This window comes from Oncorhynchus nerka, linkage group LG7, assembly GCF_034236695.1.
Source record: "Oncorhynchus nerka isolate Pitt River linkage group LG7, Oner_Uvic_2.0, whole genome shotgun sequence".
Lineage (NCBI taxonomy): Eukaryota > Metazoa > Chordata > Actinopteri > Salmoniformes > Salmonidae > Oncorhynchus > Oncorhynchus nerka.
Genome location: NC_088402.1, coordinates 55,353,274 through 55,377,886, shown reverse-complemented (window position 1 = coordinate 55,377,886; position 24,613 = coordinate 55,353,274). Strand labels below are relative to the sequence as shown.

General features: G+C 44.6%; 1 protein-coding gene across 5 annotated transcripts in view; it reads right to left on the bottom strand.

The window, feature by feature from the left end:
- LOC115131988 (microtubule cross-linking factor 2-like) overlaps positions 1–24,613 on the bottom strand; it is a 67,476-nt gene that overhangs the window by 22,675 nt on the left and 20,188 nt on the right. For 4 of the 5 annotated variants that reach the window (XM_065020639.1, XM_065020642.1, XM_065020640.1 and 1 more), the window contains exons 4-5: positions 2,177–2,239; positions 2–1,321 (exon numbers count right to left, since the gene is read on the bottom strand). In XM_065020639.1, the coding sequence (XP_064876711.1) occupies positions 2–1,321; positions 2,177–2,239 (1,383 nt within the window). The remainder of the gene's footprint in view (position 1; positions 1,322–2,176; positions 2,240–24,613) is intronic. The other variant, XM_029664132.2, reaches the window with a different exon arrangement.

Here is a 24,613-nt window from a genome sequence, read left to right as displayed (position 1 = left end):
CCTTCTGCTCTGCGGGGATCTCACCCGCCTGGTCGTCTGGAGGGCAGGGGTGAGAGGCAGAGGGTGCACCCACCACAGAGTCCCCAGCCTCGGACAGTAGAGGCAGGGGGGATGCCCCCTCCACCTGTGCCCTCCCTGAGGGGGTGGTGCCTAGGCTCTCAACCCGCTCCACAAAAGCCTGGAGCTGGGTGTGCAGTGCTCGCAGCCTGCCCGTCAGAGCCTCCACCAGGGGAAGATCCTGGAGCTCCGAGGGCTGGGCCTGCTGGCTCTTCTCTGGGACACATGGCTCTGCAGCCTCCCCGGAGGAGATCTTGCGGTAGAGGGAGATGGAAGGGCAGTTGGAGTCGGAGGCAGTCAGCAGCTGGATGGCTGTAGAGATTAGGCGGGCTTGGTCCCTCATGGCTAGCAGGGATTCACGGTCCTTCAGCCCCAGGGGGACAGGAAACCCAGTGGACGTCTTCTTCTCCCTCTCCTCCAGGGGCTCGTTCTCCCCTCCGATGGGGCCCTCGCGGTGAGCCTGGCTGGGGAGGCACTCAGCTGAGTCCCCTGCCTCTGCGTCGGTCTCCAGGGCGGGCCTGGAAGAGCTGTGGTAAGAGGCCAGGTCGCAGCGCTGCAGGTTGGACAGCAACACACGGTTCTCATACTGGAGCTTCTTCACCTTGCCACTCAGATCCCCGATCTGGAGCCTGGCGGCCTGCAGCAGCTCCTCCTGGGGGGCCTCTGTGCTGATCAGAGCCCCCCCACCATGACTGTCCTCCAGGAGAGAGATGGACGAGGAGTCGTCCTGGTCTGGGTCCGACGCAAGCGGCAGCTCCGACTTGTAGCGGTTGATCTCGTTCATCAGCAGCTTGTTCTGCTCCTCCATCTCCAACAGCGAGCGCCGCAGCAGCTCCGCCTCCTCCTCGACAAACTGCAGGTGCCTCTGGAGCTCCATCACGTTCTCCAGACCTCCTCCTCCATGTCCTCCCATGCCGCCGACCCCCAGGCCTGGTGGCAGCTCCTGGCCCTTCATATCGTCCATCTCGGCCCGCAGGCCGCGGTTCTCCACCTCCAGTTCCACAATGCGCCGGCTCAGCAGGTTGGCCTCCTCCTCCACCAGCTTCAGGTGAACTCTGACCTCGGCCTCGCGCGTGTGGGGCGAGTCGTTGACCTCCTCCACGGTGAGCGAGGCGTCTACATCGCCGTACATCGAACGGTACTTGGCCAGCTCCTCCCGCATTTCCTCACTGTCCTTGGCCATCTTGGTCAGCTTCTTGCACATGAGCGCTGACTCCTCCTTGGCAAAGTGGAGCTGGCACTTGAGGTCAGAACTGTCCTCCTGCTGGCCACATAGACAGGTAGTTAGTGTGTTGTCAGTGTTCCTAACTAACTCACACACAAAAATACAAGATATCTCCAGCTAACATATCACAGAGAGAAAGATTATGAGGTCAAAATGACAAATGAAAAAAGTGAATTGTTTCTTCCCGTTAACATAATAGCTTGAACTCATCTGACATCCTCATGGTAACCCCAGCAAATAGTTAGACCAATGCAAAGTTATTTTTTTAGGCAAAGTGGGGTAGGTGGATGCAACAACGGGAAGTCATGCACGCTATATTACAGTGATATGAAATGTGTGGTGGCTGGGGGCACTTAGGGACATTGGTGTATTTATAACAGACAGAAGCCATTTTGAATATTAAACCCACATTTATTTTGCAGAGGGTATTACTCAGATTCCCTTCCATTTATTATTTAACCAAGCGGCCCAAAATGATCCAGGCCCATTAAATAATACTTTGTGTTGTGTGATTTATTGGTTATAGACTATTTGCCAGAACATTAAACACAGTCTGGAGAGGGTTTATACTATTTACAGTATGTTTGCACTCCAATATTATAATATTAAGCATGAACCTCATCCCCACAGGAATGAAGGACGAGAGAGAGGCTTTTGACGTTCTCATTATACTAAAAACACCACACACACCCCCCCCCCCCCCACACACACACACATTGTGTACCACCACACCCTCAACGCGAGAGAGAGAGGAGAGAGGAGAGAGAGAGCAATGTGCGCAAAAGCTTGATCTGCTATTGTCAAACGTTGCGCTAACTTGGAAGTGTATCATCTCCTTCCCAGGTCGCAAAAGTGAGAACAATCAGTTGAACTGTCTCTGTAAGTCTGGGTTACCTGGGGAGACAGCTTCTTCTCTGGCTTGTTGTTTGGCCGAGCGCCTCGCTTCTTCAGAGAGTTCTGAAAATAGAGGGAAACACATATATGGACAATAATTAGTATCAATCAATCAACAAATCAAATGAACCAAGTGCTTTCACAGTAACCCAGCCTAGGCCCTAGACCCCCAAAGAGCATGCAGCAGCACATTGGCCAAGGCGTTATACAACATAATAATCATTACCACCAATCTCCAAGCCTTCTCCCCCGCCAACTCGCTCACCCAACTTGCCCCTGTCGCCCCCTTCACCCCTGCCACTTTACCCAGTTTATCATCACCATGGAGATGTTAATCCCCACAGTGACACTGATAGGGGTGTGGAGCTACAGTTGACCGCATTCCTGCTATGTAAACAGAGAGGAAGGGGTGGCGAGGGGGAGAGGGAGACAGAGATCGAGAAAGAAAGAAAGAAAGAGAAAGCTGAAGAGAGGAAGATAGTAAACTGAGATGAGACCATAAAGAGAGAAAAGGAACAGCGTTGCTAACGATAGCCAGCCCCTCCCGTTGGTCACCTGGGCTTCAGTTAAATCCTAATAAATCCTAATTCCTACCAGAGTGCAGAGAGACACAAACACACACACACACACAGACAGACGCGCTGCAGTACAAGCTTATCTCGCCAAGGCGTTTCCATGGAAACTGGCTACTTTCTCCGCACTGAGCTGGCTGGTGAAAAAGGCAGGGATATCCACAGTCCATTCTGCTGTGTTTTATTAAATCAAGCTGAAAACAAACAAGACCCTGCTACCACAGTACAGTATAGAGCCTTTAACACAGTGGACACATACGTACAGTATGCACACACACACACACACACACACACACACACGCACAACATCCAGAACCAATTCCCCCCCAGTGCAAAAAAATCCAGCTAGAGAGCAGAGTAACTAGATTGGATTTAAAGCGGTGCCGGTACAGCATAAAGAGATGCATCCAATCCTCAACCCTCATTTTGCCTTTGCTGACAATGTCAGTTCAGCTGGTGGCTGGTGGCTGAGAACCTTTAAATGGTGCTAAACTTCAAGGTAGAATCAATGGAGAGATACTGGAAGTATTGATCCCTGCCAAGTATTGCCCAACCTTGGGACACTTTTTTTCATTTTGTTTTGACCATTGGTTTCGACAGGCCAGCTGTAACAGGGATGTCGTGGTGCCACTGTGACATGGCAGGCTTACACCATTTGAACACAGAGCTAAACCCCAATACACACTCATCTATAAAACCCCTATAAGATACAAACATCTCACATCAATTTTTTTCTGTCCCCCTTACCTATTTTGTTATCTCCAGGGGTGTGGCGGTTATTATCATGCAAAAGACTGCCGGTCTCACAGTAATTGACTGTTCATTAAGACCTGCTAGACGTTCCGCTAACTTCCAGTGAAATTACGGAGCCCGGAATTCAACTTAAATTATTAGAAATATTTAACTTTCATAAAATCACAGTGCAATACACCAAAATAAAGCTTAACTTCTTGTTAATCCAGCCACCGTGTCAGATTTCAAAAAGGCTTTACGGCGAAAGCAAACCAAGCGATTATCTGAAGACAGCGCCCCATCATACAAACACATCATACATCATATTTCAACCAAGCAGGTGCGACACGAAAGTCAGAAATAATGATATAATTCATGCCTTACCATTTGTGATGTTTCTGGGACATATTGGAGTGCCAACAGAAGAAGATCTTCAAAGGTAATTTTGTTCGATAAATTCTTTCTTTATATCCCCAAAATGTCAATTTATTTGGCGCGTTTGATTTCAGAAATACACTGGTCCCAACTCGCCCAACATGACTACAAATGATCTAATAAGTTACCTGTAAACTTGGTCCAAACATTTCAAACAACTTTCCTAATCCAACTTTAGGTATCCTAAAACGTAAATGGGGCGGCAGGGTAGCCTAGTGGTTAGAGCGTTGGACTAGTAACCGGAAGGTTGCAAGTTCAAACCCCCGAGCTGACAAGGTACAAATCTGTCGTTCTGCCCCTGAACAGGCAGTTTATCCGCTGTTCCTAGGCTGTCATTGAAAATAAGAATTTGTTCTTAACTGACTTGCCTGGTTAAATAAAGGTAAAAAATAAAATAAAATAAAAAAATCGATAAAATATAAGACGGAATATACTGCGTTCAATAGCGGATAAAATCAAAGTGGAGTGAACTCCAGGTCGCGCGCACCAAACAAAAGAGTCCACTTGGCTTGACACTTAAAGTACAGCCGTACTTCTTCATTTCTCAAAGGAAAAACATCAACCAATTTCTAAAGACTGTTGACATCTAGTGGAAGCCATAGGAACTGCAACCATGTGCCTCATAAATCTAGTTTCCCATGGAAAATCAATAAAAAACACAGTGACCTCAAATCTTTTTTGATTTTTTTGGACCACTAGCCTACCTGCTGCCCCTAGTCTCAATGAAATCTTGTCTTTACTAATATGTAAAATTTGTTTTGATTTAGAATGGCCCATTATCAGTCTCGGGCTCCCGAGTGGTGCAGTGGTCTAAGGCACTGCATCTCAGTGCAAGAGACATCACTGCAGTCCCTGGTTTGAATCCAGGCTGCATCACATCTGACCGTGATTGGGAGTACCATAGGGCGGTGCACAATTTGCACAGCGTCGTCCGGGGTAGGCCATCATTGTAAATGAAAATCTGTTCTTAACTGACTTGCCTAGTTAAATAAAAAATCATGCACTCAAATAACAAATTGGAGGCTGCACACTTTCCCACCAGTCCATTCTATAGGCTACTTCGGTTCTACAGAGGAGCTGTGCTTAATATGATCAGCCGAGAAATAAATACAACAACACTTATTTCACTCCATTCACAACCACTGTTTGAGGAGTATGCTCTCGCAGCACGACAGCTGATATTTCGCCCAAACTCTGTATGCCATAGGCTCTCCAACCCTGTTCCTGCAGCTACCCAGTGCTTCATTTGGGGAACCAAGTGAAATCTGTTCGGGAACATCGATAGTAACATGTTTTTCCCAACTAAACATATTTCACTAAACTGTTGACAGCCCTTCCCGCGCTCTAGAAGGGAATAAAGGAGAGAGGAGGAGATGGAAACGCACGGTGCTGATATATTCTGTAGCTAAAGGTAATGTGTCACCCAATTAATTATGAAAATATAAAATGACCTATTACTAGGCTATTCTAAATCAAATAGAAATTCGCTAATTGTACTAACTGTAAGCCGCCCTGCACAATCAATGAAACAACAGCATTGCCTAGCTAGACTATCCGTTCTCTCCCAGACTCATGAATATACATTCTGGAGCGTGCAATAAGATAACCAGTCCATTTAGTTTGCATAAAAATACCGTCCACACTCGAAAGCAATTACTCAAATGTGTCTAATTTTGGAGTATAGGCTAGACCAATTATGCACCAAAGACATCTTAAATCAGTTTTGTTGTATGTTTTTCTCCCAGACGTAATATGCATTAGGCTTTGTACAATGTCATTTTAATCCCCCCCAGGATTGCGCTCGTAAGCCTATGTGTATGGGAGTTTTTAATTCATCTTCACTCCGTCCATTTCGTTGTTAGGCTTTGAAACAACACCCACAACAACCATGTTTTACACTTTTTAAACCTGCTGTTGAACTTCTTTCTTCAAATTGATCATCACAGCAAGGTGATTCTAACAGTCTCACAAGTATGATAGCCATACTGTTTTCATAAGTGTTTGATGCGATTTTCGATCCCCTATGCATTGATGTCAGAGTGGTTAGAGGGGCAATAGAGCCCTGGGTACCAGGCCATTAGCGACCTGATGGTTGTTAGCAAGTTTGGTACTACCAAAGCATGTCCGGAGTGCATAAGAGGAGAATACCTTGACTCAACGGTCACATGGACTTTTACTGCGGTCATGACTCATGACTGCAGGTGTGGCGGTAATACGGTCACCCCAATAGCTGTATCAAATATCAATCATTTTCACACTCAAAAAGGTTTCTCCTATGGGGACAGTCGAAGAACCCTTTTGGAGTGTAGGGTGTAATTTGGGACACAGCCTTCCTGCTCTGCAATCTCACACCCACAAAACAAAACCAGACAAAATTCCACCCGCTCTGCCAGGTTGACGTAATCGTCCGGCGCTCTCTGTGCAACACAGCTACGTGTCATTCAGAACACAAGGCCACTCACACAAACAATGCAGGGCTGACTCAACCTCAGTAAAACACAGAGGCAGAACCGGGACAACATCAGGGAGATGAGGTTTGAAATGATGTCCGTGTACACTGTAAAAGGGTCACCGTGAATTTAACAGTAGCTCACAGGCTACTTGATGGCAAGTAAAAATCTGTATTTCATATTATAGTACACTTACTGTAATATAAGTACGGTATCAAAGCAAATACTGTGTAAAAAAAAGTAAATGCTACCATAATCTGAATTAATGAATTAATGGATTAATGAAATTCATTGAGGGGGGGGCTTTGTATTTCACAGTATTTTACTATAATTACAAGGGATTGGTGCAAGCAGATTTGCTGCTATAGTGTTTACACATTATAGAATGTGAATGAATATTTCGTGTTTTATGTCACGTGTACATCTAGAGGCCTTAACAAAAGCTTCCAAACAGGTGGCAAATACAGGGCAAAACAGACCAGAAAGACATGGAAAAGTGGTAAACCATTTCAAGTTGAAGTATTCCTGCCACTCCAATCTGTCCCCTATACCGTTTCAATTCATGGGTCTCTATAACCACATAGGAGTTAAAAATGGGTACATCATTCTCACTCACAGGTGCAACAAATATAGCCTCTTACAAGGCATGCCTCAAAATATGTTAATGATCCAGCAACAACAATACCATTCACCCACTAGTGGTCAAAAGGTTTTCAGCCCTCTAAAGATGCGGTACGGTACTGTATTCTGTGGAGTGGAATGACAGAGCCATTCAAAATACAGCAATTTTCCCACAATGCAACATCATTTACAATACGCAGTAAAACATTTGAGTTTTTTTTACTGTTGATAATATCTAAAACTACAATTTTCTGTTCCAGTGCATGTAAAGTGGTGCCAGTCCAAGTCTGCCTATGTCATGCCTAAACACACCTGCACAATGCACAGTTAAAGAAACGCACGTGCACACACATACAGATGCGTGCACGCACACACACCCTATCCCCAGCAAAAAAACATGAGCATTCAACGGCATGGGTCTGTGCTATCTGATAACATGGTTCTGTGTGTGTATGTCAACAGGCTGTAACTCTAGTGGTGTGGGCTGGGTAACCAGAGGCCTGGAGGGGGTAGGTTGGTAGGCTGATCCCTGGCTGGATGTCTCTCTCCTGCGAGAGGGAGGTCGAGACATGTAGGTCCCCCTTAGACATGTGAAATTGCATTTTCACTAGTAAAATAGCTGTTTTCACACGTTGATGTTAAAAATTCACCCGTTGAAACCATATTTTGACATGTATTACATTTCGAGTTCACATGTTAACTAACGCCACCTTTTCACGTGAGGATAAGAACATGTTTTCACCTCGCATGTGAATTGCCGTTTCAGATGTGCCATTTTCGGTATCGCATGTTCAAAACTTTCACGTGGAAATCAGATATGTAGTTTCACGTGGAAAACATTCACATGTGAAAAGCTCACTTTCACATGTGGAATTGCAAGTTCACGTGTGAAAAACGTTCCGTTTCATGTGAAAAACTTCCACATGATTGTTTTTCACAGCTGAGCTTGCAATTCCACATGTGAAAGTGAAAATCGCATTGGCAGTTTCATGTTTAAGAAAACATAAATAACGTTATGGTGTGAAAATCTGGTGTTAGCATGTTGCATTAGCAATGTTTCCAACGGTAGAATGAGGGTGACCACATCTTAAAAAGCCCAAGACGGGAACGATTTAGCGGGAAAATGTGTGAAACAGAGGATAGACTCACTTTTTTAAGGGGCAGGTTCATAAATGCTGCAAATAGATCATATTTGTTTTGATCAGTCATGGAAATAAAAGCGATGACAACATGTTTGATCGTAATTTTAAAAAGATGGAGTACAAAGCCATGGGATGAAAAATACCGGAGTTTTGGCGCAGGTACCGCCGACTAGTGCTAGCTAACGCTACCTAGCAATTTTTAAAAAAATCTAGTAGATAATTCTATTTAAAATGATTACAAATGGATACTTGGGGTCACAGTATCAATATAATATTGTCCAAAATAATGTTGCGATATTCATAGATTTCCCCCATCACTAGTTATTATATGGTGCAAAAATCCTCTAGTGAGCGAGTTACTTTTGTGACATTAATATTAAGCAAAATTTCTGAAGTCGAGAACACAATTCTTAGTATGGCAAACAAAAAGAATGATATCGAAAGCAAAACATAAACCTTAAAAGTCTTGATGGCAAAACAAAATATTGCAAGAAGATAATTCAAATCTGTGAGAACAAATGAACGTAAATGGATGCAAAAATAGTTTTCCGTAAAAACATTTTGTGTAACGCTATTAAATAGAAACGCCTCCCTCTTTCCTGCAATTTTCCCTCTATTTGGTTATATTACCCTTGGCCTTTGCTTTCACTGCCTTTGTTTGGCACATTCATTCCAGCAGCAGAGCACCCGGTATCCCACTGCTGGTTTGCCTCTGAAGCTAAGGGACTATTTAGGCCCTGGTTGGTCCCTAGATGGGACACAGGAAGTTTGGAAAAAATGTACATGTGGGGGGAAATATAATTCACATGATATGTTCACAAGTGTGTTGAAAAACCATGTGGTTTTTTTTGTAGTAAGGCTCCGGCCTGGCCATCATGCCTGCACACTTAAGCCCAGTACAGCTCTGCTTGGCTTTGCCCTACAGTGTAAATCAGGAAACACTTAAGCCTAGTACAGCTCTGCTTGGCTTTGCCAGACTGGACTTGGGAAATAACGCCTGGTGCAGAGAAAAGGACGGAGACGCTGTTACACAACCTCACAGTCCAGGGCTTGGAAAGATTTAACTTGTGCAACAATGAATGTTAGGATAGGAACAGACATCATCGCGACACTAATGTGGGTTTACTGGATTTGGTGGACATCTGATGGCGCACACACACACACACACACACACACACACACACACACACACACACACACACACACACACACACACAGATGTAGGATCTTCATTTCAGACAGTTTGCGACAGAAGGGAAAGAATCCTGCAGCAAAAGGAAATGTGAATAATTACGTGGATTATAATTGATTATAATTCATGAAAAACAGAGGAAGAGAGAGGAGTGTAGGTGTGGGAGAGAGTAAGAATGAGAGAGAGAGTAAGAGAGAGAGGGTGAGAGTGTAGGATATGCTGACTAGTTGATAATGGAGAGTAATAGTGTGCAACAGTTGAGGCTGCTGAGGGGAGAATGGCATCAAACGTATTTGATATAATTCCACCCATTCCGCTCCAGCCATTACCACGACCATGTCCTCCCCAATTAAGGTGCCACCAACCTCCTGTGGTGTACAAGGGACCCTGGCATGCCTAGATAGACGAGGGGTCATGACTCTGGTGGCGGCTCAACCAGAGGGGGGATAGTCCCGCACTCCTACTGATGACTCTGTCAGGCACTCAAACAATGGATCGCTCCGCCAGCACCATTCAACACGGCGGAAGCATGAAACAATGGGAGCAATAAAAGTGTCATAAAATTAGAAATATGAATATCCAAATCGGTAGGATTATTAAAAAGCAATCGATGCTATTCTAGTCGTAACATCAACTGGTGTTATTGCAGTGATGGAGGAGGCACTTTCTAAATAAATGACATCTTTAATCTATCTGCACTCCAAAGACGGAAGTGAAGTAGAATAGTATATTTGCATGACACTTCCCCGACTGCTATAGCAGAACTGTGGGTGATGTGAGTGGAGATGACAACAACACCAGACAATACACCCCCCGCATTGCTTTTGGTCTAATCCAAAGAACAATCAATGGTGTTCGGATCAACCCAAGTTTGAGATCCAGTGGGTGGAGATATGTCTCTTTGTTACCAAACTCACTGCTGCTCACTTTCAGACATTGTAGGAAGGCTGTGGGACAGAAGAGTGTGGTTGGTTGGTCTGACCCTGTGTGTCCACTGGTTAAATATCTTTCTGAAAGCTTGTTATTAATATGATTGGTCAATTTCAAGTAGAGCAAACAGAGTAATGTGTGTGTGTGTTTCTGTCTGTTGGTGTGTCAGTCTGTGTGCAGTGTTAGAGTTTAGAGAAAGCGTGGAGTATGTGCAACAATGAGTTGGGGAGAGAGAGAGGAAGGTGGGAAGGAGGGAGAGAGGGATGAGGGGTCTGTAGATGTCCTCTAAAGCCTGTCAGCAGAGCAAAATCCAGGGGGACAGCCTAAACACCAGCACCCCCTCTGTCTCAGTCCCTCCTCTCCTCATATTGTCCTTTTACTGCACTCACAATGGACCAGCAGCACAACCCCAAATCTACATACACAGAGTCCCCGGAACCAAATGTAATCAACAAATCAAATCAAAGTTTATTGGTTACATACACAGATTTGCAGATGTTATCGCAGGTGCAGCAAAATGCTTTGTTACTAGGCCACTCCTTCGTTGCCCGGGCGGTGTGTTTGGGATCATTGTCATGCTGAAAGACCCAGCCACGTTTCATCTTCAATGCCCTTGCTGATGGAATGAGGTTTTCACTCAAAATCTCACGATACATGGCCCCATTCATTCTTTCCTTTACACGGATCAGTCGTCCTGGTCCCTTTGCAGAAAAACAGCCCCAAAGCATGATGTTACCACCCCCATGCTTCACAGTAGGTATGGTGTTCTTTGGATGCAACTCAGCATTCTTTGTACTCCAAACACGACGAGTTGAGTTCATCTGACCATATGACATTCTCCCAATCTTCTTCTGGATCATCCAAATGCTCTCTAGCAATCTTCAGACGGGCCTGGACATGTACTAGCTTAAGCAGGGGGACATGTCTGGCACTGCAGGATTTGAGTCCCTGGCGGCTTAGTGTGTTACTGATGGTAGGCTTTGTTACTTTGGTCCCAGCTCTCTGCAGGTCATTCACTAGGTCCCCCCGTGTGGTTCTGGGATTTTTGCTCACCGTTCTTGTGATCATTTTGACCCCACGGGATGAGATCTTGCGTGGAGCCCCAGATCGAGGGAGATTATCAGTGGTTTGTATGTCTTCCATTTCCTAATAATCGCTCCCACAGTTGATTTCTTCAAACCAAGCTGCTTACCTATTGCAGATTCAGTCTTCCCAGCCTGGTGCAGGTCTACAATTTTGTTTCTGGTGTCCTTTGACAGCTCTTTGGTCTTGGCCATAGTGGAGTTTGGAGTGTGACTGTTTGAGGTTGTGGACAGGTGTCTTTTATATTGATAACAAGTTCAAACAGGTGCCATTAATACAGGTAACGAGTGGAGGACAAAGGAGCCTCTTAAAGAAGAAGTTACAGGTCTGTGAGAGCCAGAAATCGTGCTTGTTTGTAGGTGAACAAATACTTGTTTTCCACCATAATTTGCAAATAAATTCATTAAAAATCCTACAATGTGATTTTCTGGATTTTTTTTCTCATTTTGTCTGTCATAGTTGAAGTGTACCTATGATGAAAATTACAGGCCTCTCTATCATCTTTTTAAGTGGGAGAACTTGCACAATTGGTGGCTGACTAAATACTTTTTTGCCCCACTGTACTACCCACCACTGCGACCTGTACGCTCTCGTTGGCTGGCCCTCGCTTCATACTCGTCGCCAAACCCACTGGCTACAGGTTATCTACAAGTCTCTGCTAGTTAAAGCCCCGTCCTATCTCAGCTCGCTGGTCACCATAGCAGCACCCACTCGTAGCACACGCTCCAGCAGGTATATCTCAAATCCAATTCCTCCTTTGGTCACCTTTCCTCCTTTGGTCACCTTTCCTTCCAGTTCTCTGCTGCCACTGACTGGAACGAACTGCAAAAATCACTGAAGCTGGAGATTCCCATCTCCCTCACTAGCTTTAAGAACCAGCTGTCAGAGCAGCTCACAGATCACTGCACCTGTTCATACCTGATCTTTATACAGCCCATCTATCTACCTCATTCCCATACTGTATTTATTTATTTAGCTCCTTTTGCACCACAGTATCTCTACTTGCACATCCATCTTTTGCACATCTACTATTCCACCTGTAATTACTTCGCCACCATGGCCTATTTATTGCCTTAACTCCCTTATTTGACCTCATTTGCACTCACTGTATGTAGACGTTGTTTTCTTTTGTTCTACTGTATTATTATTATTGACTGTATGTTTTGTTCATTCCATGTGTAACTCTGTGTTGTTGTGTGTTGAACTGTTATGCGTTTATCTTGGCCAGGTCGCAGTTGCAAATGAGAACTTGTTCTCAACTAGCCTACCTGGTTAAATAATGGTGAAATATATATTTTTTTAAAGGATCTGATGATATAAGCCTAAGTCTATATTGTGTTTGTGTGCTTTAATATTTTCCTAAGTGTAGGCTACAACATTTAACACTTAAAGTTAATAGTTAAGTTAAGTCTTAAAAGACAAGAAAAAGAAAAGACAAGTTTTTAGTTTTTTAAGCACTACCTCCACATGTGTTTCAATGTCATTTCTTTGAGACGGGTGGGTCTAAGGCTTTAGAGGGTGTGAACGGTGCTACATGGGCGTAAACAAAGAGCAGCACTGTAGCTGTTCAATGTGAAAGGTTATCTTTATTTATCAACAATAGGCTATTTAATACTGTTAGTGGTTTGCCTAATGGGGGAATTTGATGAGGTAATGTTCAGAGTATCCATTTAGTCAATTTGGTTCATATATTTTCTAAATATATTTCCCAAGGATTAAAGTAGAGCAAGTGTGAAAATCGCAGCAAAATGTTTGAATGCCTTTTTTTCCTAAATGGGATTATAAATCTAGCAACTTTGAAAGCAGCATCACTTCCCCATGTTTCCTCCAACTACAGTGTATGATATTCCACTTTGAAGCTCTGAGTCTGTACTTTTATTCAATATACAATTGAACATTTTGGAACAAAAGACCCGAAAAGAGATGGTCGGTCACAAATAGCTAATTTCTGCATCCTCACAAACATGCTGGATGTAGCTGAAAGCTGACGTTTAGCTGAACCATAGCTAAATAGGAGTTATTGGGTTTACACCAGCTACCGTATTAAAGTTACCGTAGAACAAACCAGACTTCATTTTTATCAATATCATGGAAGTCATTATATGAGGTAAAAGCAAATTGTGACTGAAAATGTTAATAATAAAAGCCTGGAGACTTGCTTCTTCTCTGACCTCGGTTTCCACTAGATTATACAGCCACAAAGTCAACACTGGCTACATTGTAAAGATTCATGAAAACAAAAAGTTGCCTAATGGTCTTCATTTAAGGTTAGGGGGTTAGGCATAAGGTTAGCAGTGTGGCGAGGGTTAGGTTTAAAAACAGATTTGAAGAAGATACATTTTAGAAAAGGAAGGGGTTTATGGCAGTGGCTGTGGTAACTAGTGACGATGCTTGGATGTCGCTGGCGGTTCAGTGCAGTCAAGCAAAAATGCACTATTTAGATTTAAAACTACGGTGACATTTTCAGAATGTAACAGGCCGTTACTGCAATTTCAGGTAAAAAATCAATCAAACAAGTCTCCAAAATAAAGGAAAAGGTCTATACATTTCAGCTGTTTCAAAAACATTGCTATTACAGTTTTTACCGTCAGGAGTGTTCGCTCAACGAGACAATTCTGTTTACACTGCCCTGCTTAGAGGGGGGCAATTTTAGGGCGTGTGTCGTGCGGTCGAGAAGTGACAAGTTCGCAAGTATACATTGCAGTATATGCATAGGCGAGGGTATTTTTGCGGAAAGTCTAGTAAGTGTGAATACCTAAGAAAGGAGCTCTGCAGGTGTAGAGAGAGAGAGAAAGAGAGATCTAGCAAAGGTACAGGGAGGGATATATTCTGGGTGACAAATGAGAGAGGGAGGAGTGGGGGAGATAAAGCCAATCTGCATAGGAAAGGAGAGTAAGAGAGGGAAGGGAGAAGAAAGAGAGGAGGGAGACGTATAAGAATGAGTATTTAAGTATTTAAACTACAGTGAATGTTCGATTCAGAGATTGGGGGGGGGGGTTATCCCACCAACAGCGAAAGAGAAGTCTGCTTTTCCCCACGATAGAACAGATTCTGTTACAGAAAGGTTTTCTGGTGAGTTTTACCATTGATCTGTGTCAGGCCTTGTGCAAACTCCACTAGGCACCTGTAATTGCTATTGGGTGGGGGTAAAATAACATACTGATGTCTGGCTAGCCTGTAGGCCTAAATGCGCAGCAGAAGTTCAATGCACTGTTATAAAAACTACATTCAAAAGTTTGTTGTTTTATTAAACTAAGAATTTCAAATGTCACGGTATCTCCTTGTCATTCATGGTATAAAAATGCCACATTGTATTTAAAACAAATTCTACATGAACGCTCAAGTAATAGAATACCAATGTCCTTTCGGGTAGCCGGATATTCGATTAACCGTGCCCATCCCTACTGGAAATGGGATTATTTGCATATGATTTACTCAGAGGTGTTAACGTGCACATACATTATTGCACACACTATATCTTCTAATGTTGTATTTACCAGTATACTAAACACATAGGCCTGACAGATATATACAAATACACATCTTGAAAATCTGTTCTGTACATCCAGACAATACAAAATCATTGAGGTAGGACCTGGTGGTTGTCAGCAGTTTTCCACTTGTTATGCTAGTCAATCAATTAGCCCACGTCAGCACGTTTATTTTGATGAGTAAAGTTAGTCTACCAAGCTATCTAAACTTGTTTTAATCATGTCCAAATTGCCCAGGGTCCCTGACCTCCAGGGGGCCCCCCATTGATTTTGTTAGTCACTCTCACTCAGATAAAGTATCATATTAACATGGCATGGCATGGCAAAATGTGTAGAATTTCAGGAAATGTGCTTTAAAACTGAAAACAAGTTCTCTCTGTAGAATTGCAGGAAATTAACTACAAAACTTAACATGTTTCTCTCCGGCGTCCAGAGGGGGGCCTCGAAAATCTTTTGCCTAGAGCCCCCTAAAGGCTAGGGGCCGTTCTGTGCACATGTCCATTGTCTACACAAGGAGCTAGCAGATTGGCCAGCTCCAGAAAGCCTGATCCCTTCTGCAGGCAACACTCCCGCCCCCTCCTTCTCTTTCCCTCTCCTCCCCCTCTCTCGCTCTCTCACTTCTTAACACGGAATCACAGCACGCACCCATATACCATCCCAAACAAACAGACCCTGTTACAACCCTAAAAATAGACCCCCCATCTTTGACAACAGAGCCCCCTCGCCCCGCTGTAGCCATCCTCCACACCACCCACGTAGAGCAGCAGTGACACCTTCCATCATATGCTTCTGAGACTGGGAGAGAGAGGAGCAGTGTTTATGACGAGGTGATTGGACGTGTTGCAATTAGCACTGTGAAACACTGTTATAATGGTGCCCTGGGGCATATAGGGGTTGAGTGGCCAGAGTGAGGGAGTTGTTTCTGAGCCTGAGGGGAAACAGCATGTTGACTAGCTTTATTAGTTTAGATAAAGAGTCGACTCCAGAGTGCAGAGGAGGTCATTTCTAGGCCGCGATAGAAGGACGTTGAACGGTGGAGACGGTGTCTTTGGTTGTATCACGTTGACCAAGTCACGGTCACAATAACACTTTGCAAATTGGCCCATTTAGAATCCATGCACCGTGGAACAAAAGGTAGATAAAAGAAAGGATTGAAGTGAAGGCGTTTTCCCTCCATCCGACTGCCCTTTAGATGAGTGTCACAAACAGCCCCACAAAGACTAGGATCAAACCCAGCTGAGCCCCCGACGTCCCCCCCTTTCATCTCTCCCTTTAATGTGCTGAAACCAACGTCACTTCCAGGTGACGTCCCAAATGGCACTCTATTCTCTATGGGCTCTGGTCTAAAATAGTGCACTATATAGGGAATAGGCTGCCATTTGGGACAAACCCCCTAGGTCCTGCCCTGACTGCTTTGACTGCCATTTAGCTACCAGTAACGGCCCAAACGTCGGGGATTTTACTGTTTGTCTACTGGAATTAAACATCACACGAATCGCTCTCTGAAACCTCTTTTCATCAAACACTTTCCTGGAGACATGACTTGTGTAATCCAGGCAATCTCCCCTTTCTGACAGGACATCAACGTTGAAATGGGAAATTGATGAAACGTAACTTTAATGCAATTGTCTCTCATGGCACATTTCTGTTACGACCTTGTGTAGTTGCTCTACGCTCGGCTCTAAACGCAGGCGAGGCTTACACTGTACACTCCCCCACGGAGAGGGGGAAGAGAGAGAGACAGAGACAAAGAGAGACACACACAGGGAGCAAAATAGAGAAAGAGGGATGGAATGATTGAAATGAGAAATCATAAATAAGTAACAAAAGAAAACAAAGCCATCTGTACGTGCTCTTCCCACCTGCAGTAGAAACATGGATAATTACACACAGGTGTGGGCCAATCAAATTTACCCACCAAAACATGTTTCTCATTATTCTAACCAAAATGGCGGCCACCGAGTTAATACAGACTATGGCTGCGGTTCAAACTCATAAAAGACACACCCTCGTCCACTTACCCTCGCCTTATGCCCTTGGGGGAATCCCCGTTGCCATCTTGGAGGGCGGTCCAAATGATTAGCCAAGCAAGGGACGTTTGCAACGTAAGCCCCCCAGCCCTCGTTTTTAGTCGAGTTTGCGAGTGTACAATTATGTTCACTTCGGGGCCTGAAACTTCCCATAATTCAATTTGCGACGATTGTACATCCGCTAAGAAAAGTCTGTGACAACTTAAAAACAACATAAATGGAGAAGTCAACATACAAGTTTAAGTAAAAACAAATGCAAATTAGTTAGAAATTGTGCTACTAATGCACATGATGGCACAAACACGCCTAAATATGTTTTTGTTTGGTTATCTTTTGGAAATTGTAGAAATAAAACATTTTCCTTCTTCAGAAGTTCCAACTAGGCAGGCTAACACTAGTTAGCTAATTCATTTGCTAGCTATCATACAGTTGGCGTATATTAATAATTACATATTTAATATAAGTAGACATGCACTCATAATTGACTGTAGGGCATATAAAAGCACCCACAAGCCACCGGTGGCAGAAAACACAATCATCGCAGGATGAACGAGTGACAAATTTCTGGCCAATGGCGGTCCATTTAAAAATCATTCCTTCCTTCCTTCCTCCCTCGCCCCTTGCCCTGCAAGTGTCTACTCTTCAGACGTCATGATACGTCACAAATGTCCATTTAACTTGAGAGCTGGGGGGATAGGGTGTGTCGTTCAAGTGTTTGGACTGCAGCTAGTGTCCCGCTGATTTAAGGATGGATAACTCCAGTTCTCAGGGGCCTGACTGGTGTCCCACTTTTGCCCCAGCTGACACACCTGACTCCAATAATCAACTAATCATCATCTTCAGTTTTTGAATGCAATTAGTTTAAATCAGCTGTGTTTGCTAGGGATGGGGGGGGGAAGTGTCACGCCACTCCGGCATGAGGACTTGAGTTGCCCATCCCTGCTCTGATGGAACTACAGGGAAACATAAATCTGATACCATTGTTATGATGGGGAGTGGGAAAACAAGAAACATGTCAGGCCTGATATTACACATTTCTGACACAGAATTCTGGCAGTAGAGGAGTAAAAAAGTAACATTTTAGCCTTATTTTACCTAGTAAGTTGACTGAGAACACATTCTCATTTACAGCAATAACCTGGGAAATAGTTACAGGAGGGGGGGAAGATGAGCAAATTGGAAGCTAGGGATGATTAGGTGGCCATGATGGTATGAGGACCAGATTGGAAATTTAACCACGACACCAGGTTTAACACCCCTACTCTTACAATAAGTGCCAAGGGATCTTTAGTGACCACAGAGAGTCAGGACACCTGTTTAATGTCCCATCTGAAAGACAGCACCCTACACCAGGCAATATCCCAAATCACTGCCCTGGGACAGCATATACATATATCTTTTAAAGAAAGAGTGCCTCCTACTGGCCCTCCAACAACACTTCCAGCAGCATCTGGTCTCCCATCCAGGTACTTACCAGGACCAACCTTGCTTCGCTTCAGAGGCAAGCCAGCAGTGGGATGCAGGGTGGTGTGCTGCTGGCATTACTAGGCCACTCAGCTCAGAGCAGAATGTAGTCAATTAGATATTTAATTTCAGAGCGGCAGATACTGGGTAGTGTGGAAAGGTTCTCTCTCTATTGCTCCGTCTCTCTTGACTGGGACGAGAGATAGCAAAATAAGTCAAATCAGCTTTCAAAGTCAAATCAGAACTGGGAGGCCAGTTTGACCCAGTTAACAGCCCTCCTCCCTCTCTCCCTCCCTCCCTCCCCCACCTGGCACCTCGCCTGCTTTTGGATGTGTGTTTAAAAGGGCTATCCATCAAATGCCTGTCTGCCTTTACTGTCTATTAAGAGTTACTGAGGAGTAGAGGCAGGAGGAGACAGGACCTAAACAGTATATATCCCAACTGCCCCATAGACAAGACACCATCTCTCCTCTCCTCTCCTCAACTCTCCTTTCAATAGAATTCAGTTAAGGAGCATGTGCCTCTCGCGCCCCTGCTCTCGCTCGTTAGGAGAATCTGGAGCACCTGACGCTCATTAAGCCGTCAGTTAGCTGGTCGCTAACGGAGACAGACACTCAGCCGAAGGAGAGGGGCGCGACAGTCCCCTGCATTCCCCTCATAGCTCACCTCATCTCTTCATTAAGCCTCCTACACAACAACAACAGTGGCAACGGGGCCTTCTCCCAGTTCTTTCCAGACTGAAGAAAGATGCACGAGGCCATCGAAATGGATTCAGTTTCAATCTATAAGAGATTGTATCTCGGGGCATGCTGTTCAAGAGGGAAAGCTTTTCATTTGGCATTTTTTCTGTTGAGTGGGCAGGTGCACACTTAACACATAAAGACACACAGACACACACAAACTCATGCACGCATATGCAAACACACGCACACATACACACAGACACCAGCCCCCCCCCCAAGACCCACACACACTCTCCCACACAAACTCACACCAATCATCCTCTTTCGACTAAACCCCTCACACTCTCAGTAAAGAGGGGCTGTCAGCCAATTTATTTTCCTTTCTGCCACAAAATGAGTTTGGAGAGCTCTCCACCTCCCCGAGAGAGACGAGCACTGAACGCTACGCTGCTCTGATAACATCGCTGGGAGGAGATAGAAGTATAGACATTTACAAAAGCCACGTAGCTGTGTGACAGCTAGGCAACTATCTATGTGCTCTCATGACGAAGCAGGACCAAACAGAAGCGCTGAGGCTGAAACTGGCCATCAGCTCATCCCGGGCTGTAGTGGTGGTGGTGACGGGTGGTTCAGTAGAGAGAAATAAAGAGAGAGATGAATACCCGCTGGTATGGACTAAATACAACCAACAGTCATCACACGGTCATCCCGCAGAAGACAGATTCCCTCTTATGTCGTGATGGTTTGTCCAGCAAGTCCTATCTATATAACACTACTGATCATCTCACGAGCCACGTACACGAAGGTCATGAAGGTCAAGAGAGACTACATTACCACGACGTGTGCATAATTGCGGTCTTACAAGCATTTTGCTACACCCGCAATAACATCTGCTAAATACGTGTATGTGTCTAATAAAATGTGATTTGATTTGACTACGCTGAGGCTGGCAGTGCCAGAAATAGTCGTCAATCTGTAGGTGATAATTGATGAGGGCTTCATTTCACTGTGTGCATCCAACCTTCTCTCTTACAGTCTGCGGCTGCCTGGGAGTTAACTGATAATTATCAGAGGAGAGAGAGGAAGAGAAAAGCATGTCACAGCGCGCGGGGTAGTGCTGGGCTCTAGGAGAGACAATGCAGGGGTGGGTGTGTACAGTATATCACGCCACTGCAGCATGCTACTGCTACACACACACACACACACACACACACACACACACACACACACACTAATGCAGGCAGGCAGACACATGACCACACACACTCAGAGAAGCCTGCCCAGTCAAGCCCCTGTGTACTCTAAGCAGAGAGAAGGTGATAAGAACTCAGACCGCCTCAGACCACGTTGTAATTGTTTAACGGTCTACACACAGTGGTTTTGATGATCTCACCAGGTCCTCTAAAACCACATCAAATTCTGGAGGACATACAGTTACAATCATTTTTATGCCATGGGGGTCATTTTGTATCTAGATGTTCCCCATGGTTCCCTTCTCTCTTCTTGTCTATTCTCCCCCCTATCTCTCTCTCTCTACCTCCCTCCATCTCTCAGGGTCTGACAGGTCAGTGTACAGCGCACTAGTAATGGAAGGTGCAATTTTCCTCATCCAATTGAGCAATCAATCCCACGTCTCATTTGCTCCACTCAGCCACGTCACACAGCTCAGTAGCCCAGTGGTCAGGGGGAGCGTGACTGGCCTCGAGAACTCATCCCTGGGTAGAGGAGAGCAGGGAGGCAGGAAGACTGATCATTCTGGACATGGAACAATGCTATGTCAGCTCAGCATACAGCTAGGGTTTATGGACCGAGGGTCACGTAAGGAGAGGTGGATCCCACCATCTCCGAGTCTGCTGGACAGGACACTCACTAATGGCTCAAGACGGAGAGACCCAGAAACACACACACACTTAGGAGTCAAACTCCAGTTCTTCAACAGTCAAACTCAAGATTTTGGGACTCTCCGATTCATTATCGATGTCTCATTCCCTGTCAATTTAATCAGTAATGATCTAAATCCTGCTTTGCTGGTTTTAAAATGACTTCATCTGCAAGGCTCTTAGCCTGACCCTTTGCTGTCCAACTGCCTTAACAGTCTCAACAGCACTCAGACAAATAGACAGACAAAGCGAGAGAGAGAAATAGAGAGATAGAGAGAGAGAGAATGAGCTAGAAATAGAGACAGACAGACAGAGATCAAGTTCAAGTGGAGCTCAGCTCCTTCTCAGCCTCCTGATGCAGGCCGACATGTCGGTCTCTTACATAACAGGGTGTTTTTTTCTACGAACATGCACGGGCGCAACTTTGGTTTCAGAAGTGGGGGGGGGCATATTAATAATAATTATATATGTATTTTTTAATTCATTCGGATAAACGCTTCAAACAGCATACCCGACCGCTCGGAGGCGTCCGCATCGTCCTCGTTTTTTTTTGGGGGGGGGTGCAATTTCAGAGGGTGGGAGGGGACATGTCCCCCCTTCCCCGTCCCCAGTGAAAGTTGCGCCCCTGCAAACATGCACACACACACACACACACACACACACACACACACATGAGAGGAGCGGGAGAATCCGGGAGAGTCAGGATCTACCGATCCTCTGTCAGTGAGAGAGACAGGAATGTTCTGACAGGCCCTAATGAGGAGAACAGGGAAAACAAAGAACACGTAGAACTAGGTGATGTAACGGTACACGTCTTCGTACTGCTCGGTTCGGTCCGCACTGTGAACACCAGTGAATACATCCAAAATATAGTCAAAAAGAAACACTAGGCCATTAACTGCGTTGTATGCCATTGCCTCGTGAGTGAATCTGAGCTGGAAAAACCATTAAAGGCTATTTTGGTAAAAACAAGTACAGCTTATGCGCATGTTGTAATCAAAGTTCTAATCTTAAGTGGCGGATTTCAAACTGTCCTTTTGTGAGGCGCAGCCGGGAACTGTTGATGTGGTGGGGCGGGTGGTAGGATCCATAAACCAGGAGGATCCTCCGTCATCTTTTAAAATCTTCAGTTTGGGAACATGTTGGCTTCACAGTCGATTACAACGGTCGACGGACAGAGAGTTGTGGATAAAAAGTTAATAGGATGCTCTCCGCTGCTTAACGAGATTAGTCTATGCATTTGCGTTTGTGTAGCTTGTTGTGTAGCTTGTTGTTGTTGTCGGGCCAATCACAAGTCATCATAGCGCCACTACAGTCATAGAGCCTCTGTGTGTGGCAAAGCAAGTTAGGACCTGATCTAATCAATGGAAGTTGGAATTAAAAGGATGGAATTAAAAGTTAAATGAGAAGTATATGTTACAATGAACAAGAGCCAAATGGCAGGCTGCTTATTTAATAGTCTGAATGGAGGTGTTGTTATTTGTAACTGAAGGACAGGAAGAAAGATAGCCGGCTAGCTATTTTAGCCAACTAAAGTAAACTCACCCCATTCCGTACAAATGTGCGGAACCGCAACATTCAAACGAGGCTACAAAGAAAACTAATGGGATTGTAGCGACTGTGTTGACGTCAAAATCGGGGGTGTGAACTAGGTTTCTATTCAAGTGTTGATCGGCATGGCTCAATAGTATTGGAGAAAAGTTGAAAAAACGAACCCTCAGTTACATCTTGACGTGTCATGCCGTAACGTACAGCACGCATAAAGCAACTATTTCTGTCCTACAGTCTCTCTCCACCAGGTGTAGCACTTCTCTCATCGTTGAAAAACAAGAAATGAACAGTGACCAGCCACTGTTTACTTCTAAGATCACTTTAGCACCGCCCTAAAAACCCGATTCAAATTTGACACAAACCTTCAAATAGGTATGTAATGACACATTATATAAACTCTTTATAGTGTTTTATTTACATTTTAGAGGAGATAAGGTGATAAGTTGGACAGATCGAATGAAAAAAAGCTATTTTCCCACACAACATCTCTCCTTCTCACTATCACGCATTAGTTTCGCTTCCCCACCCGCCATTTTTAAAAAGACCCGACGGAGCTCATTGCCTGCTTGAATTATGCAGAAACAGTCAACGTTTAGGTCATGTAATTGATTCTGCTGGAAAGGGGAGAAATTGTGCTTTACAATGGTATTGACATTACAGTTGATCTGGAAGTATTAGAGTAACTGTTGGGAATTACATTTTTTACGCTGTACCGAAACCGAACCGTGACCCCAAAACCGCATACCGAACCCCGTTACACCCCTACTTAGAACCCTGGAGAACAACCTTGGTTCAAAGTCCTGACGTGGAAGCAGACGTACATACACTACATGCCGTGATGTAAACCATTGGTGGTGACATACTGTAGTCACACAACTGCCATTCGTTCAATATACTCATTCTATACGGCCACATTTTCGGGATAATAAATCGTCCCTACTGTCCTACTATGTTACCATTCTGTCTTTTGTTTTCTCTGTCAGGTATCTGTCATAGGCTTATTATAGTCTTTACCATAAGCCTCGCTATAAAACCTATTCTCAATTGATGTGACCGAAAGGCTAATATGTCTAGCCAAACAGGTGTCTGAGTTTGGGTAGCCATGGCAACCAAGGTCCAAAGTGACAGCATAGCCAGCATAACATGTCATTGGCCTATTCCCATTGCCTTGTTGAATATCAGAGTAAACACAGGTGCAACTGGCAGCATGTTGATGATGTCACTACCTTGGTCTGGTTGGACGACAGGGATTGTGGAGTCTGGGACCTTATCTGAGCCAGAGCTCCGAATAGACATCTGGTAAAACTATTATTAGTCTTGGGCCAAGGCAGTCGGTTCAGACAGGGTGTGTGGCGGTGGGTGACTTTACAAATGACCTGCCAGGACAGGAAGCCTATCACCCAGTCCACCCTAATCACCGCTCGGTCTGATAGGCCCCGCTCCTCCTGGAGAATCCGTATAAATGTGCCAATCATCATAAATCACAGACACATCCCTGCATCTGGGTTTCTTCCCCTGTCAAAATGGCCAAGAGGGTTACTTCGGGTCCTCCGATAAGGAAATATGAGAAGGGGCTGCATGCGAGATCGCTCAATGACGATTCCCTTCGGTTCTTTGTTTCCCTGGAAGCAGCATGTTGAGTAAAGTGGCACCTTGCAGCACATATGAAACTTGGGCAATTAATGCCACAGTCTAGTGCGCAGATTATTCTGACATACAGTACCAGTCAAAGGTTTGGACACACCTACTCATTCAAGGGTTTTTCTTTATTTTTACTATTTCCTACATTGTAGAATAATAGTGAAGACATGAAAACTATGAAATAACACATATGGAATCATGGAGTAACCAAAAAAAGTGTTAAACAAATACATTGAGATTCTTCAAAGTAGCCACCCTTTGCCTTGATGACAGCTTTGCATTCTCTCAACCAGTTTCATGAGGTAGTCACCTGGAATGCTTTTCCAACAGTCTTTAAAGGAGTTCCCACATATGCTGAGCAATTGTTGGCTGCTTTTCCTTCACTCTGTGGTCTAACTCATCCCAAACCATCTCAATTGGGTTGAGGTCAGGTGATTGAGGAGGCCAGGTCATCTGATGCAGCACTCCATCACTCTCCTTCTTGGTCAAATAGCCCTTACACAGCCTGGAGGTGTGTTTTGGGTCATTGTCCTGTTGAAA